The 16,652-nt window shown below is 33.2% G+C and overlaps 1 protein-coding gene across 1 annotated transcript; it reads left to right on the top strand.

Moving 5' to 3' along the window:
* The first annotated feature begins 11,209 nt into the window (after window positions 1-11,209).
* Window positions 11,210-16,334, top strand: LOC122610553 (glutamate receptor 2.8-like). Its single transcript, XM_043783532.1, has 5 exons — window positions 11,210-11,429; window positions 12,091-13,382; window positions 14,576-14,888; window positions 15,029-15,438; window positions 15,885-16,334. Exons 1-5 carry the CDS (start codon window positions 11,210-11,212, stop codon window positions 16,332-16,334), a joined length of 2,685 nt encoding a protein of 894 aa, XP_043639467.1.
* The last annotated feature ends 318 nt before the right edge of the window (window positions 16,335-16,652 follow it).

The following is a 16,652-nucleotide window of genomic DNA, read 5'->3' as shown; positions in this document are numbered from 1 at the left end:
ACCCAGAACCAGAAGTGACCCGTAGCACAATTTTTTTTCCACTAAACTTGTATAGGCATAAAGTAACGATAACAACTAAACTAAAACTATCTTAAAACTATATATAAAGTATATCTATGTTATAAAGTAAAATTAAATTATAAGCCGTTTTGAGTAAAAAACTGTATCAGTACAAAAGTGTCCTAGTGTGTCACGTGAGGTCCTTTCTGATATGCCAAAGTTCTCGTCAAATGCGTCAACACTAGTGCCATATGCCAATTGACGGAGCTCCGATGTACACTTTAACTTGGTTGAGAAACCAAGCTTCCTCGACCCATCTTATCTTTGTTAGAAAAATGGATACTTGGCTTCCAAATCATCACATATTTGGAGAAATAACCGCTTACTCATACGATAACGCCTCCTAAACATCTTTGCATTGTAAATCGGTTCGTCAACAAAATAGTTATGCATGAGTCGAGCTTCATCTTCTTGATGCCTTCGCACAATAGTAACCCGTCTCTTAAACCGCGGTCTTACGACTTCATCTTCTTCATCATCTTTATCACCATCAACGTAATCCAACATAGCATTAACGGCCAACGTGGCCGCCTTCGAGATGGCCGAGTCTAGCTCGGATGAACCGCTCGAACTGTCGGATGAGCTATCGGTTGAGCTCTCGCTTGACGACAATGGGTAGTTGAGATCCATGGATATCTAAAGAATAAAATGTGCTTATTTTTCTAAGAGATATGTGTTAGAGTGTTGAAGAAAATGGCGAAAATGGTGGGTTTATATAGGAAAAAAGGAAATAATGGTTTAAAAAAAATATAGGGAAAAGTTAGTCAAAGGAGCCGTTGAGGCATGGGGAAGAGGAAAGCTCAAAAAACAATTGCAATTTTCGGGCGTTTGTTTTTATCCCTGGACCACTTTTTGTCCGGCTGAAACGCCTCTCAGGGCCATTTACACGGCGTTCAGGCTGCGTTTCGGAGCCAGAACACCCCCCCCCCCCCCCCCACCACCACAAAAAAAAAAAAAAAAAAAACGCTTCACACCGTGTAGTCTAAGTGTTTTAAGTCTAACTTGATAAGCTAAAAAATACGAGTAATTAAAGCAACCAAAAAATAAAACCAAACGAAAAACCAAAAATCAAATCCGATCATTATAGTCAAAATTAAACTAAACCGGGCTTTGTACACCTAATAAAAAGGTTTATGAATTATGATCATGATGAAAAATTAAGAAATACACTTGTCACTTCCAATTTAATTTTTAACGTTATTTATAAGAAACCTTTCTACTAAAATAATTATTCATCTTTCTGAAATAGCCTAAAGTTAAAGTTTTTAATATTAAAGTTCAGATATGAAAGTCATTGTGACATGTCATTTGAATTTACTTTAATCTCTATCTCTATATACGTTATTGTCTAGAAAATCAAACAACCAACAAAAGTTCTCCATCCGATATCAAACAAGATACACCGATAATGACATTTATGCTGCAATCACCATCACATCAGACCATCACTACATTTTCTTCGACTAAAATGTGAACCAACAATCAAAAGGATAAAATTGTTAGAAACATGTTAGTGTGACCGTCACTGATTATATATCATTCTTGATATGATAATCTATGATAACTGAAATCTCTATATCTAGTAAATATATAATGAGTTTATTTACTCTTAAAGACGTAGTATAGGGTTTCTCATTAGGTGATTGTAACTAAAAGGACTAATGGTGCACATATTAAACACCAAAGGGGTTTAAAGTGTAAGAACTCTCCTTATGTATAGAGAATCATTAACCCTAAGTTAAGGTTAATCCATACACACATAATACCATAATTTTTGTGTGTCTCGCCTCTCTAAATTCGTACATCAAGTTACAGCTGAATTACTCATCTTATTATTACTCAATCACCTTGTTATAGAAACCCGAAATCAATAGCAATCATGTTTTATGCTTTTACAGGTTCCACAAGACGATCTGAAATACTGTGATGTGAGCGGTTCAAATTGGTTTGATCTTTCCCAATCATCCTGGCTCTAAGAAGTGGGGGAGACCTCGTAGTTTTATAATGTTTTTATCACTCGAATCGAATCATGTTTATTCTAATAAAAAAGTTGTACAATGTGTTACACTATGATGTTTTAACGCGTCAAAGTTTTACCTTTACCTCTCTCAGACTTCTCATAATCTCATTTATATACAAGGAGTAATAGATTCACAAAGTTTTATAGATTTTACAACAATACTTTTTTTAACACACAAATAAGATATGTACATTAGTTGTGGACTTGTTTGTGGATATATAGATTTAGACATCATGCGATGCGGCTCTGATGAGTGGTGACTTCGACAATGGAGATGGAGGTGGCAGTGGTGGCGGAGACAGGTGGTGATGGTGACAGTGACGGTATAGTTATTAATTTAAAATTAATTGATGTAAAGTGATAATGTATTAATTTTAATGGTTCTTAAAGAATATATGTTGTAAATAATTTCATTAAGAGTATTATAGGTATATTATGTAAGGATATTTAAATTAGTAAATAAATAAAATAGGTAGTTTGAGTTAATCAAGTTCTTTTTGAAAAAATTAGAGAGAGTATATTGTTTGTCAGGTAGTATATATAGGGGTACCCGCACATGTTGGTGGGGGTGATAGCGAATGTTGGTGGGGGCAGCAATAGTGGTGGTAGTGGTGGCAGTAGCATTAGCTGTGTCATTATTAATGTAAAAACAGTTGATGTAAAAAATGGATAGTGTAGTTATTTTAAGGGTTGAGGGATTTATATTGTAAATAATTTTATTAAGGATGTTATAGACATATTAGGTTGAAATATTTATATAAGTGAATAAAAGAGATAAGTAGTTTGGATAAATAGGGGTTAAAAAGTATTTTGGGTATATGGAATGTCTAGGTTGAGATTGCGTTCAATGTTAAGAGTTTTTGAATTTTTTTAAGATTGAAAATTTAAAAGGTAAGAGATAGTTTGTTTTATAAATCAATAAAAATATAGAGAGAGATAGATAGAGTTATGTTGTGCATATTAAATTGAACTTGCCTAGACACCCACCCCATCTTCAAAAAAATTTTAAAAATATAGAGGTTTGTTGAGTATATTATCCATGTACTTTTCATTCGTCTATATATTCAAACCCTTTTAACTAGTAGACCATTAAAACATGTTTCAAATTTTTTTATGTTGTCATTTTTAAGTCATTATAAAAGCATGTGATATGGTGCGACGTCGGTATACACAATCGACACATCTACCTCTAACGAACCAGAGAACCAACGAAGCAAGACAAACGACTTCCATGGACCAACGAAGAAGAAATCACTTTAATTGAAGGGTGTAAAAAGCTTTTTTTTAGTTACTAAAACCTTATTACCGAGTACAGTAAGTCTATAAAGGTTGAATAAGTTAGCCGGGCCGGTAAGTGAATTTGTGTAACACCCCAAATATTTTAAGGTAAAAGAAATTAACCCCTTTTTCATAGTTTTGACATTAAATTAATTTCTTAGTATTTTATTTTTGGATATGAGTTTAATTTAGTTGGAATTTTAACGGATAGCGGGTAAAATACCCACTTTTGGAGTGTTGGGTCGTGTCAGCTTCAGGGAGTGCCATCCCTCCCTCTTTTCTTTGAGTCATACTCCACTCACCTTTCTCTTCTCTTCTCAAACCTCTTGTTCATCACCACCAACTTAATCTAAAAATTCATTCATGCATCTCTCATCATCTAGAAATTATCAAGAACAATAGCAATCACCATCTTTAACTTTCAATCAAGAAATTTTAAAAGCTAGAATTTGAGTGGTGAAGGGTGGTGGCCGAAATTTGGAGAAAAAAAGGGGAAGGATTTGTGAATTCTAAAAACCCTAAGTAATTGTCTTCTATTGTTGAGGTAATGAATTTCCCCAATTTAGATTTATCAATTCTCTTGAAATTAGGGTTCATGAACGAACCAATTTTTGGGGGTTTTTGCTAGAAATTGGATTATGGTTAGTTTTCCCTAATTCCTTAGTTAACCTAGTTGTCATTGAGTTGTATGATGCATTTGATTATGAAATTTATAAAGTTATGTGATAATTTGAGTTTTTGAGAAAATATGAGTTTTTTGCTAGTTAATGAAATATGGATGAAAATGGTAGGTTGAACTACCTATGGCTAATCTTAAGGTTGGAAGTAACTCAATGACAAATGGGTTGGGTTTTGGGTTTAGAAAAGGCTAGTGATTGAGAATGGCTAGGTTGAATTAGTCAAGTTGTGAACGTAAGCTTATGCATTTTATGATATGATTATAGGTTGAAGCTTGCTTGTGCTTGTTGTTTAGCGTTATTTCTCTTTGTTGCGGAGGAGATGAGTATATTTGCATACCCTTATGTTTACGTTGGGTCAATTACCATGAGATGTGAATGTTCCAAGCATGGTAATTGATTTGACGTGAAGCCCATGTGGGGCATTGTTTATGAGGCCTAAGAACCTCCGGGGCCTAAGAATCTCAATAGTTGATGTGATATGAGGCCTAAGAACCTCCGGGGCCTAGGAATCCAATAGATATGATTGTTTAGCTTATATGGATCCATATATGTGTTGATAGTGTGCAAGGTGAATATGTAAATGTGACATAACGATGCCATAGGTTACATGTAAAAGTCCTTGTACTTTGCCCTCCTTCGTATCCGTAAATGTATGCAAGTATATTCACTAAGCCTTTGCTTATATTTTAGTTGTTTACTCTTTTATAGGTAGTTCCGGAAGAAGGAACTAGTGTGGATGAGTTAAGAGACTTGATAGAGCGTGAAGTTGACTTTTGCAAGGAATTGAAGGTATTAGGTCATTCTTGGATGAATGGCTACTTTGGTATTAGAGGCTTAGAAGTCCCTCTCCTTTTGGCTCTTGATACATTCTGTTTTGTTGGTCTTGCCTTTGTTAGAATTATGCAAATGGTCAAGTGAAAGTCTTTTGGAAAGGTTGTAAATTTGAGTTTTGGGCGAAAATTTTGTCAAATTGGGTAAATGACCCATTTGATGGTCTCCATGGGATTTGGAACAAGATATGTTGTACACGTGTTTGAAATGTGTCTATAATATTGTTAGTATCTTTGAAATGTGTTTTATGAAGTTCATGTTGAAATGATGAAGGTTGCAAGTTTGCTCAAGTGTTGAAATGGTTTTGGGTTACTGATCAGGTGGCTCACTGCGGCGCAGTGGGGGTGGTTTTGCCCACTGCGGCGCAGTGGAATCCCACGTAAAGAATTTCTTTGCAGTGGGGCATTATCTCTTTCAAGGCCGAGGTTCTCCACTTCGGCGTAGTGGGGTGTAAAAAAAAAAAAAAATTCTTGGTGTTTTTCGGTTTATCGAGTCTAGTCCTTTCAATTTGGGAAGTTGAATACGTTAGCCGGGCCGGTAAGTGAATTTGGACGTCCATGTGTAAGATCAAATTTTCAAAAATGGGGACCATATAACAAAAAAAAATATATATACATATATTTTAGGCCAAAGTACCTTTTTTGTCCCTGTGGTTTTTGAAATAAACACTTTTCATCCTCACACGTGAACTTTGGGCTAAAATCATCCATGTGGTTTGCATTTCGTCTTTGGATCCGTTAACCTTGCACGTGAGAGTCATTTATGTCTTTTCACCAATTTACATGGTTTGTCTTAATGGTTAACTGCAAAATTCGTCCTTATGATTTGTCGTTTTTGCATTTTTCATCCTTGTATTTCAGCAAACTTGCAAACAAAAATTTAATCAAAAACCAAAACAAACTCAAATCAAAAACCTATACATACCTACATATGAAGATCTAATTTAATACCAGCCGACACGACTAATTTAATTTTATTTATTTATTTATATAAAAATGTTATAAAACTTACTATAATTTTACGAAAATAGTCAAAATATAATTACAATTCACTCAAAAATAAGATAGTTATTATATAGCAAAATATAAGAAAGTTCACAAATTACAAAAAAATAACATTAAAGTATTATAAAAATTTTTAAAAAATTCAAAAAATAAAAAATGAGAATACCGAAAATACCGAAACGGTAATACCGAAAAATACCATAAATAGTTGTACTGGAGTACCCTCCAATACCGGTATTACGGATAATACTACTGGTATTTAAAACATTGTATGTATGTGTTTGTATTTGAAAGTGATTGACTAGATTCTCAAATGTAGGTGTATAGATTTTTTGTTTTGTTTGGATTAAATCATTACCGGCAATTTTTTTTTGTTTTATTTTGTTTGAAAAGTTCCCCTGGATTTGTTAATGACGAGGATGAAAAATGCAAAAACAACAAACCATAAGGACGATTTTGCACTTAATTATTTAAATAGGCAAAAATGCCCCTTACGTGACTTGCATATGAGGGGGTTAACGGAAAAGTTATAACGGCAGAGACGAAATGCAAACCACGGGGATGATTTTAACCAAAAGTTAACGGTGAGGATGAAAAGTGCTTATTTAAAAAACCGCAGGGACGGAAAAAGTATTTTGGCCTATCTTTTACTATAATTACAATAAGTGTACAAAAAGAGGTAGTAATTGCTTATAGGATTCACTAAACACGAAATATTCTTTATCATAAAAGTAGTTGCAACTTACCATTTTTTTTTAATTTTTCATTAAATATCAATCTCTTTTAAAAAAAGGCATTTAATTATATTTTCAATATTTATAAATCCTTAAAATAATAATTTTATAATAAAATATTTAAATTATATTTATATATAACTAAGAAATTTTTAAGAATGGGAGACCTGTCTTAAAGCCGGGGCCCTGTGCGCTGACTAATATAGAACTTGACTATGTAGCACCGAAACGGAAACGGAAAAGGGACACGGGAACGATATGAGGACGGGGAACGGCAAAATTAAAAAATTTAGGATACGAGTACGGCAAAAATACGACAATAAATAAATAAACAAAAATAAAAAAATATTGTTTTCATATAGAGAGAGACTTGAGATTTGAAAGATTATGTATAATTATAAATGTATAATTTAATAATATATGCTTAATGGAGACCAGTGATCACGAATTAAATATATATTAATCAATTTTGGAATAGAAAAAGCCTGATGGTTCAATTGTATAATTTAGTTAGTTTGTGTTTAGGGGTATTCATAGTCGCAAGATGACAGTCGTTTTTGGAATAAAAAAACTCATTGAAACCTTAATATTAATTAGATACGGTATGGAAACTTCACAAAAACGTTTCGGTATATATGGAAACTTCAAGGAAACATTTTGTACGCGTTTCGTACGAGTTTCTGTTCCTATGGAGTTTCCGAAACGAGTACACCTACGACCTGTTTGAAGTTTCGGGGCATCATAGGTACTTGACAAGATTCTCCACTGTAAGTTAACAATTTTAAATAATGCAATGGTTTTATAAGTTAGCAATTTACATAATTTAGTTACGATCTTTACTAATTTAATGAAAATAAATTGTACTGGACACATTGGCAGGATTAATATCATGTGCATGGGTTTTAAAAAATTAAGCTACTAATTTATTATAGCATCGGAGTCTAAAGAACTGTGTTTTTTGTTGAATGAAACACGAGTATAAAAACAATCGATCTATCACGCTCATTTTCAAAAGTCAAATAAGTGTCATATGAAATTTGTATATGAAATTTGAAAAGAAACATAAAAAAGTAGTTTTGATTTCAACGGCTCACCTTACCACCAATTAATATGGTTAACTATAATTGACACAAATAATCAATAGAAAAATGATAAGTCTTTTAAAAAGATTTTATTAAATAATCCTCTCATTATATTTGATAAAATAAAAAAATAAGATAAATAATTATCTATACTTTTATACTGTATATATAAATAAACTACTCACTCTAAAATTTTAACACTCTATCTTTAAAATCTTTAATTTACCTTTTTAATCTATACTAGCATCAAACACTTTATCCATGAAATTTCAAAAATACCCTTAAAAAAATCGTACGCGTGTCCCTTCCCTTCTCTGAAGTTGCTCACATAGTATACTAAAAACACACACATGCGTTTCCGAATTTTATAATCAATCAACATAAAAAACGCTCACTCTATAACAACAAAGGCGGTTTGCACTTTCAGCCGGACTAAAAAACACTTGAAATACATTCATATACTTAACAAATATTTTTTTCCTATGGTCAGCTGCATCGCACGGGTAGCTGGTAATAGTTATACACGACATACATCCATACAATACATTAGGAGGAATGTTACACCCTTAACAACGCAAGACATTATGAGCGTCCTCACTCAGCGTCTCATTATCACCACCCAAGGACGAAACTTATATGGGGTCAAGGACCCAATTAGACTAAATTAGACTTTCTATTACAACTATTGATAAAGAAAAATTTTAAAATAGAAGACATTAATACTACTTATCACCTTAATTAACTTTGTTGCATTTAGCAATGACACATGTTCTAACCCAAAAGTAAACATATTTTCATATATGATTTTACATATCTATATAAATATTAAAACAATAGGAAACCTAGCATTCTAAAGCCTTCTTTCAATTTAAAACTAATTTTAAACATTGACACATAAGATTTTGTCTAATGTGTCATCTCCATATTTTTTTATTATATGACATTCCTAAAAGTGATACATTTATATTTATATGTTTTTGTTTATGGGATTGTGTAACATATTTGTTCCATAAATTTTTTTAATTATTATTCTTTTCATCTCATTTAAATGTTAAGTTCGACTTGCAAAGTAAATTTTAGTTATGTTATATAATATATGATGCGAAATATATTTTCATTGATATAAATTTCACCAAACATTATATAACACAATAATAAAAATATTTACAGTTAAAGTTTTGGACATAAAAAACTCAAAAATCAAACGTGAACATTTAATATGGGGTAAAATCAGTAATAATAATAGTTTATATAGGATGTATTATTTATTTATTTTTATAGAAGTACCATATTAAAAAGTTAATTTAGTTTGCCGATATATAATGTAAACTTCATTTTATTAATAATTAATTTGTAGATATATAATGTAAAATTCATGAATATCTTTAGGCGTCACCTATTAGTATTGGTATGTTATACGATAATATCATCTTTTTATGGTTTTTAATTTAATACTCGTGAATATTTTTACTAATTAAGTTTGTGATAGTACGTCAATTTGAAATTACTGCACATCGTGCAGGTCAAAAACCTAGTGTTATATATAATTTTTCTATAGAACAATTTTACAATCCGACAAAGCACGAGTTACATAGTTCTTTGAACACACAATCACTATTGTACGTTGTTCTTGATAAGTTTGTTGAGTTAGTATGTCACTATGTTATGTGGAATCTGACATGACATCTGGCTTTTTTGAACTCTTTGATATTTATAGTCTAACTAACAATTTAGCTGCTTATTTTTCTTTGTATTTAAAAAAAAAATCAAATACATTATAAAAGTATTATCTATGGACAAAAAATTAATAGTTTTGTCGTAATTTCTATTTTACAATATGTAAATGTATTGTTATCTAAGAACACCAAACAAATGAACTCATAAGGGTAAACTACATTGTCATATTTAATGACATTTCCACAAAACTCGTTGATATCACATATATACATTTTTTTTCAGTTTAATTAACCAAGAAACGTTCGTTTACAAAAATCAATATATAGTAAAATGTGGTTCAATTCGACACATATTAGTCAAAGATAACTAACCTATGTAATCTTTTTTGTTGAATCAACCAAAATTTGAAAATAAACAACAACAGTTTAATGAGGTTGTTATCGTTAGCCTCTATTTTCGAAAACTAATCTTATATGAATATTTGTGACACAAAACTCTAAATAATTGATCTATATTTGTCAAAGAAGCATGTCCAAAATAAACTTTGGTCCCCTCATGGCGTCCTTGTCAAAGCCATGTGTAGGCTTTGTTATCACGATATTCCTACTTCCTTAACAAGATACCCAACTATCATGTTCATTTCGTATATAAACGGATATATATTTAATGGGCACATGATATGAAAAGTGGATTTTGATGTTCATTCTAAGAATTTTGGACTGTATATACCAAAAATAGTATACTCCTTTTTTTTGAAAAAAATTAAAGCATTAATTTGTTATCAGTTAATTACCAAATTAGTTACTAGTAGGAAAAGCGAAAAGGTGTATATTAATGATGCATTGAGGCCCATAGCCCAACCCATAACAGTTCCGGCCTCCATAGTTGCGAGCCGATTAAAGACTTGGGCTGAGCTTATTCGATGGTGACTTGGAATACAAGTTATGGTGTGAGTTACTCGTGAATATCAGGATCTATTCAGTACCCAGAAATCTGAAGGGGCAAACTCACTTGTTATTAAAATTTGTGTTTAATTTGTTTTCTTTTTATGTGTTTATTTTGTTACCCATTTTAATCGTCTTCATGTCTTTTGATACAGTAATTAAGCAACTGCTTGGCATCTAATTTTAAAATAATGAAATGAAATAATGTAGCTAAAACAGTGTCAACCTATGTTTTAAGTTTTAACTCAAATAAACAATTTGAATATAAGTTAAGATTGATCCCTAAATGGAAGGATTAGTTTATGTTTTTTACATAGAAAGGAAACTACATTGAAGCTTCACTTCCTCTTCGAGAGTTTAGTTTCTCACGTCTTTGTAGCTGACATGTTATGTTTTATATAAAAAAAACATTGTTTTAACTCATTATTATCTTGGCAGGTCCTCCAAAACTTCAATGCAGCAAGAAAACAAGGTTTTCGAATGCAAATTCTGATTTCATCTACAAATCCGTCGACATACCTTTTCTTGTTTTTGATGGACTCACTACCCTTTGTAAATAACGTGTTATATATATATAGACATAGTTCTTTATTTACGAGTTACTAATGTCTACTAAAATTTTATTTGTCAACTCGAACCGGATATAACAACATTTCTGACAACTGGAACCGGATTTTACAACATTCATGACTCCATATACGAGCATATACATATTTACTTCCTTTTTTTTTAATGACATATACATATTTAGGTTGTATATTTAAGGATATTAAGATCGATAGTAATTTACTTTGTTTTCTATCGACATAATTAAGTCTAAAATTTGTGAGCAGAGAAAAAAGATGCAGAACTCTTTAGAGAATCATTATGTGGTAATGTTAGTTATAATGATAATGATGATGACGACGACGACGCTAATACATGGTGTTAAGAATGGGATACAAGAAGTTGGAGTAGGGGTGATCCTTGATTTGGATTCCAATGTCGGGAAGAGTAGTCGGGTTTGCATTATGTTGGCTCTTGAAGAGTTGTATGGAACACATCAAAACAACTTCACAACTATCATTCAACCACACTTCCGCGATTCAAAACACGACGACTACCAAGCTGCTTCAGCTGGTTAGCACCTTATTTTCTGTCTTTTTGAGTTTGTCATTGACAATATAGGGCATTGTGAATAGAGTAAACCTTGATCCAATTTCTATTTTGGCGACCGACTTATTTTTCCTCCGGTTACAAACTTTGATTGAAGGTAATTAACTATGCAACTTTAATCACCAGAGAGTTTTAAAATTGTAATTTAGAAAAACCAAGTAATAACTATACCGATCCCGTCTTACATGAGCTATTGGGGAGGTGAAATATAGACAGTGTTACTCCTACCTTTAAGGTAGAGAGACTGCTTAATTTAAGAATACCTCCGTCCATTTAATTCATAACTAAGGATCAAACCCCACCTTGTCTCCAAAAGCAAGGGGTTTTCCGCTTGATCCAACACAACTATATATATAGTCTTAGTTATCATGACATCAATCTTCTCCATGTTGATATTCTAACTCCAGATTTCTATAACATAAGTCATATCAATGCAACTTTCATTTTGAAATGAAGTTTTAATTTAATAAATGCCTACATATATAATCAAGCTAGCAAAATCTCCTTACACTTTTAATTTATTTTGTGCATATAACAAGTTGATTACTTGATTACCTAAAATAGGAGTATGTTATAGTATGTTCTTACCAGAAGTTCTGAACAATTATTCTGATTTGATATGCAGCCATAGACCTTATAAAAAATAGCCAAGTCATGGCACTTCTTGGACCCCAACAATCGTCACAAGCAGATTTTGTTCTTGAGATTGCAACTAGATTCAAAGTTCCAGTAATATCTCCAGCGACAAGTCCTGATTTCTCTTCAAAACAAAACCCTTACTTCATCCGTATAGCAGATTCTTCCTCAACACAAGCTGAACCCATTGCAGCCTTAATCAAGTCATTGGGTTGGACCCAAGTTGTATTTATTTATGAAGATTCTGATTATGGAAGAGGATCAATTCCGTATTTATTCAATGCCATGGAGAATGTTGGTACACAAGTCAAGTGTTCTATCCGTTTCTCCACTTCATTTACGAACAATCAAATTTTACAAAAACTTTACAAGTTAAAATCCATGCACCTCCGAGTTTTTGTGGTACACATGTTACCCCCTCTCGCCTCACGCTTTTTTGAGAAAGCAGGCGAAGTTGGAATGATGGATCAAGGATATGCGTGGATCATCACTGATGTGCTCACCAGTCTATTACATCATTTGGGTCCTCGAGATTTAGATTATATGCAAGGCGTGATAGGTGTAAAGCCTTATATGCCACGATCCAACCTACTAAATAACTTTGAAAGAAAATGGAGAATGAGGTTTCAAAAAGAATACCCAGATGAAATGGATAGATTTGAACTTGATGTGTTTGGGGTATGGTTATATGACTTTGTTTTTGCTCTAGCAACCACGTTAAAGAGAGTAGAAGCTGAATCATGTCATATTGGAACCTTGGAAATGAGATCTAGAATCCTTCCAATGATCCAAAATGTAAGGCTTAAAGGGTTGAGTGGTGATTTCCGTGTGGTTAATGGACAATTACAAACGCCGGTAGTTTACCAAATAGTGAATGTGATTGAGAATGAGGAGAAACGAATTGGATTTTGGAATAAAAGAAATGGATTATCGATGCGACTAAAAAAATCAGAGAGATTAGATTACATGACTACTAACAAAGATGATCTTGGAGCCATCACTTGGCCTGGTGATACACAAGAAATTCCTAAAGGTTTTGACCCAGACAAGAAGCTACGAGTAGGAGTTCCAGCTTTTGGCGCGTTTCGTGACTTAATCTATGCCTACATAGATCCTATAACCAATAGGACTAATGCACATGGATTTTTCATAGATGTTTTCGGTGCAATCATAAAAGCAATGCCAAATGCTGTACATTACGAGTTCTTCGCTTTTGAAAATCCTGATAGTCAAGATTCTGCTGGAAGTTACGATGACCTTGTTCAGCAGGTTGCTCTTGGGGTAATTACTTAACTATGGTGTGTATATATGTTTTACCTACTTATAATTAGTACTTGGGGTGAGCAAAAACTGAACCGAAAACCGAAAAAACCATGAAAACTGCAAAATCCCAACCGAAAAAACTCAAAACCATTGGTTTTGGTTTCCAAAAAACCGAAAGTTATGTTCGGCATTGGTTTCTAATGAAAAACCGAACCATAAAAACCGAACCGAACCAAAAATATATATTATTTATTGTATTTTATATTTATATCATTTTATTATTTATTTTTGGCAAATATGTTAATATATTAGGAGTATACAATAATATCATTTATATGTTTTAAGTGAAAATACACAACAAGATTGATTTGCTTTAATAAATGTATAATTAAACCACGCGTAAAAAATATAAAAAATTATATATAAAATTTGTTTGAAGTTTGCACAACTTACTTTTATGGATTTGTTGTTATTGTTGTAGTGTTATTTTTACAAATCTTGTTTTGAAAACTTGTTGAAATTAATTATGATGCAAGTATAGGATATAAACTTATAAACTTTTCAAGCTCAATTTGACCCAAATCACAAGTGGTTAAAAACCGAAAAACCGAACCGAAATAGACCCAAACCGAAAAAACCGAAACCCAATGGTTTTAGTTTTCAAAAACCGAATTATAACAGTTCGGTTTTAGTCAAAAACCAACCAAAACCGAACCGTACTCACCCTGATTAGTACCACTATATATATATATCAATTGATCATTAATCAACATGTACCGCCACCATTCCCTTAGGACGTCCTCCATGTGAAGCCTTCGAGCAAGGGTTCAGTTCTTGCAAGCCTCATACACCTTACCTCTGGAGACAGGTACAGTGTTTTATCCTAATGCCTTGCAAAGGTTGGAGGTCCTTTTTCTATATTAGATGGAACCCGAAAACAACCTCTCAATACTTTTTTGATAGGGGTAAGGTTTTGTACATCTTAACCCCACCACCCCACCCACCCCCCATACAATGACGAGGTATTGAGACCCAAAACCAATAGAAGACGGTGTTGGGTGCTTACTTACTTACATATTGTAGGTGTTTCACCAGTGCGGTAGCAATGTGGGTTGTAACCTATACCACTAAGATATACATATACAAGATCTTTTATCTTTCACTATGCAAATATATTTGAAAATTTCACATCATTATATATAAATTGACAGACATATGATATGGTGGCCGGAGATGTTACCATCCTAGGAAACAGAGCAGACATTGTTGATTTCACTTTGCCCTATTCCGAGTATGGAGTTGGCATGCTTGTTCCAGTTAAGGTTGACAATAGAAAGAATGCATGGATTTTCATGGAGCCTCTGGAAACAAAGCTATGGATAACAATAGGGGCGTTTTTCATTTACACTGGGTTTGTTGTTTGGGTTCTAGAGCATCGCATAAACCAAGAATTCCGTGGCCCTCCTCGTCAACAAGTAGGAATGATTTTTTGGTTTTCCTTCTCTACCCTTGTTTTTGCACATAGTAAGTCCTTTTTTTTATTGCGCCCACTAGAAGATACTCTGTTTCTCGTCGTTTGTCAATCTCTGCATATATATTCAATCACTTGCATATGCACAAAATTGAACCAGATTGCAAATTTGCTTCTTAATTATATCTTGCAGGGGAGAAGATGATAAACAACTTGTCAAGATTTGTGATGATAGTGTGGGTATTTGCTGTTCTCGTGTTGTCCTCCAACTACACTGCAAGCTTAGCATCAATGCTAACTATACAAAAACTTGAACCAGCTTTTAAGAGTATAAGTGAACTAATAGCAAGAGGAGACTACATAGGATGCCAAAATGGTTCTTTTGTGGGAGATATGCTCGTCAAAGATATGGGTGTTCGTAATGATAAGTTGAAGAAATATACACAATTCCACGAGTACGCAAAAGCCCTTTCAGACGGGAGTAGAAATAATGGAGTTTCTGCTATTGTTGATGAGATCCCTTATCTTAAGATGTTGCAGGCAAAACATTGTAACAAGTACTATATGGTTGGTCCAATCTACAATTCACTGGGTTTTGGCTTAGTAAGTAGTCCCCTTTCATTCATTACTTCTACATAATCTTGAAATATGGTTAAACTTTTACCTTTATATATATGCAAACATAAAAGGTCTTAAGAGCAGTCACACGTACAACGACTTGGAGATTGAGGACGAATGATACATATGTCAGAATTAATCTCATTTTTTTTAAACATGTCTAATTAACTCATTATTGACATATGGGCTACATTTTTTTCTCTTTCCTTATTTTCACCTTCAATCTTGCTATGTGTCTTGATCTTATTATTAGGCATGTTTAGGCTGGATTTTAGTCGTACGTATCATTTTTGTAAATTGAGATCTGAATCAGACACAAGGACTTATGGTAAGTCATGCTTGAAATGGATATGGTCTTCATTACAACTAACAAACTAACTTTTAAATTTTCCTGGAAATGTGGGCATCATAATAACTTATGTTATGAGCAGGCATTTCCAAAAGGATCACCACATGTAGCGGAGTTCTCAAGAGCAATCTGTTCGGTCGTAGAAGGTCAAATGACAAACATCTCAAACAAATGGTTTGGAAACAAAGGCGACTGTCCCCAGCAAAACGAGGCAGTTCAACCTTTTAACAAACTAACTTTGGCTAGTTTTAAAGGTCTTTTTCTGATCGCTGGTTTGTCTTCAACCTTTGCGTTTATGGTATTTTCTTGTTCGTTCTTGTATGACAACCGAGAGATATTAGCGTCCCAGGATTCGATGCAGGAGAAGTTGGTCAAGATCATACGACGCTTTGATGCGGCGAAAGACAAGAAAGCATATGAAATACAAACGGATACAAACAAAATGTTTGATAGTCTTGTATATGTTGAGGAGACTATGCCAAAAGCTCCTGTACAAGGTTTAACATTTGCCGAACATCAAGGCTATAGCTAGCTATCATTTCTCACTAGCTAGCTAGTAGTATAAAGTGTAAGAAAAAGTCCCATATTGAGTAGACTGAACTTTCATATTGAGTTTTATAAACTAACTTATTTAAGTTGTTAGATCACACCAAGGTTATTTTAATGGGTCTTAAGTCAGTTGTGTTAAATGTTTGTTTTCGGTAAGTAGTACTAAATCGACGATACCTCTTAAATACATAACCATTCGCGTGTGACCACCACCATCGCAACCCTCTTTTAATTTGGCGTGTTAGGCCTCACAGAGTGTAGAGACATAGGACAGGTACCTCCAAGGGATTAAGGGAACACT

The sequence above is a fragment of the Erigeron canadensis genome, chromosome 8, assembly GCF_010389155.1.
Source record: "Erigeron canadensis isolate Cc75 chromosome 8, C_canadensis_v1, whole genome shotgun sequence".
NCBI classification, from domain to species: Eukaryota; Viridiplantae; Streptophyta; class Magnoliopsida; order Asterales; family Asteraceae; genus Erigeron; species Erigeron canadensis.
The sequence above is the reverse complement of the archived record's forward strand: the minus strand, read 5'-3'. Positions and strand labels throughout refer to the sequence as shown.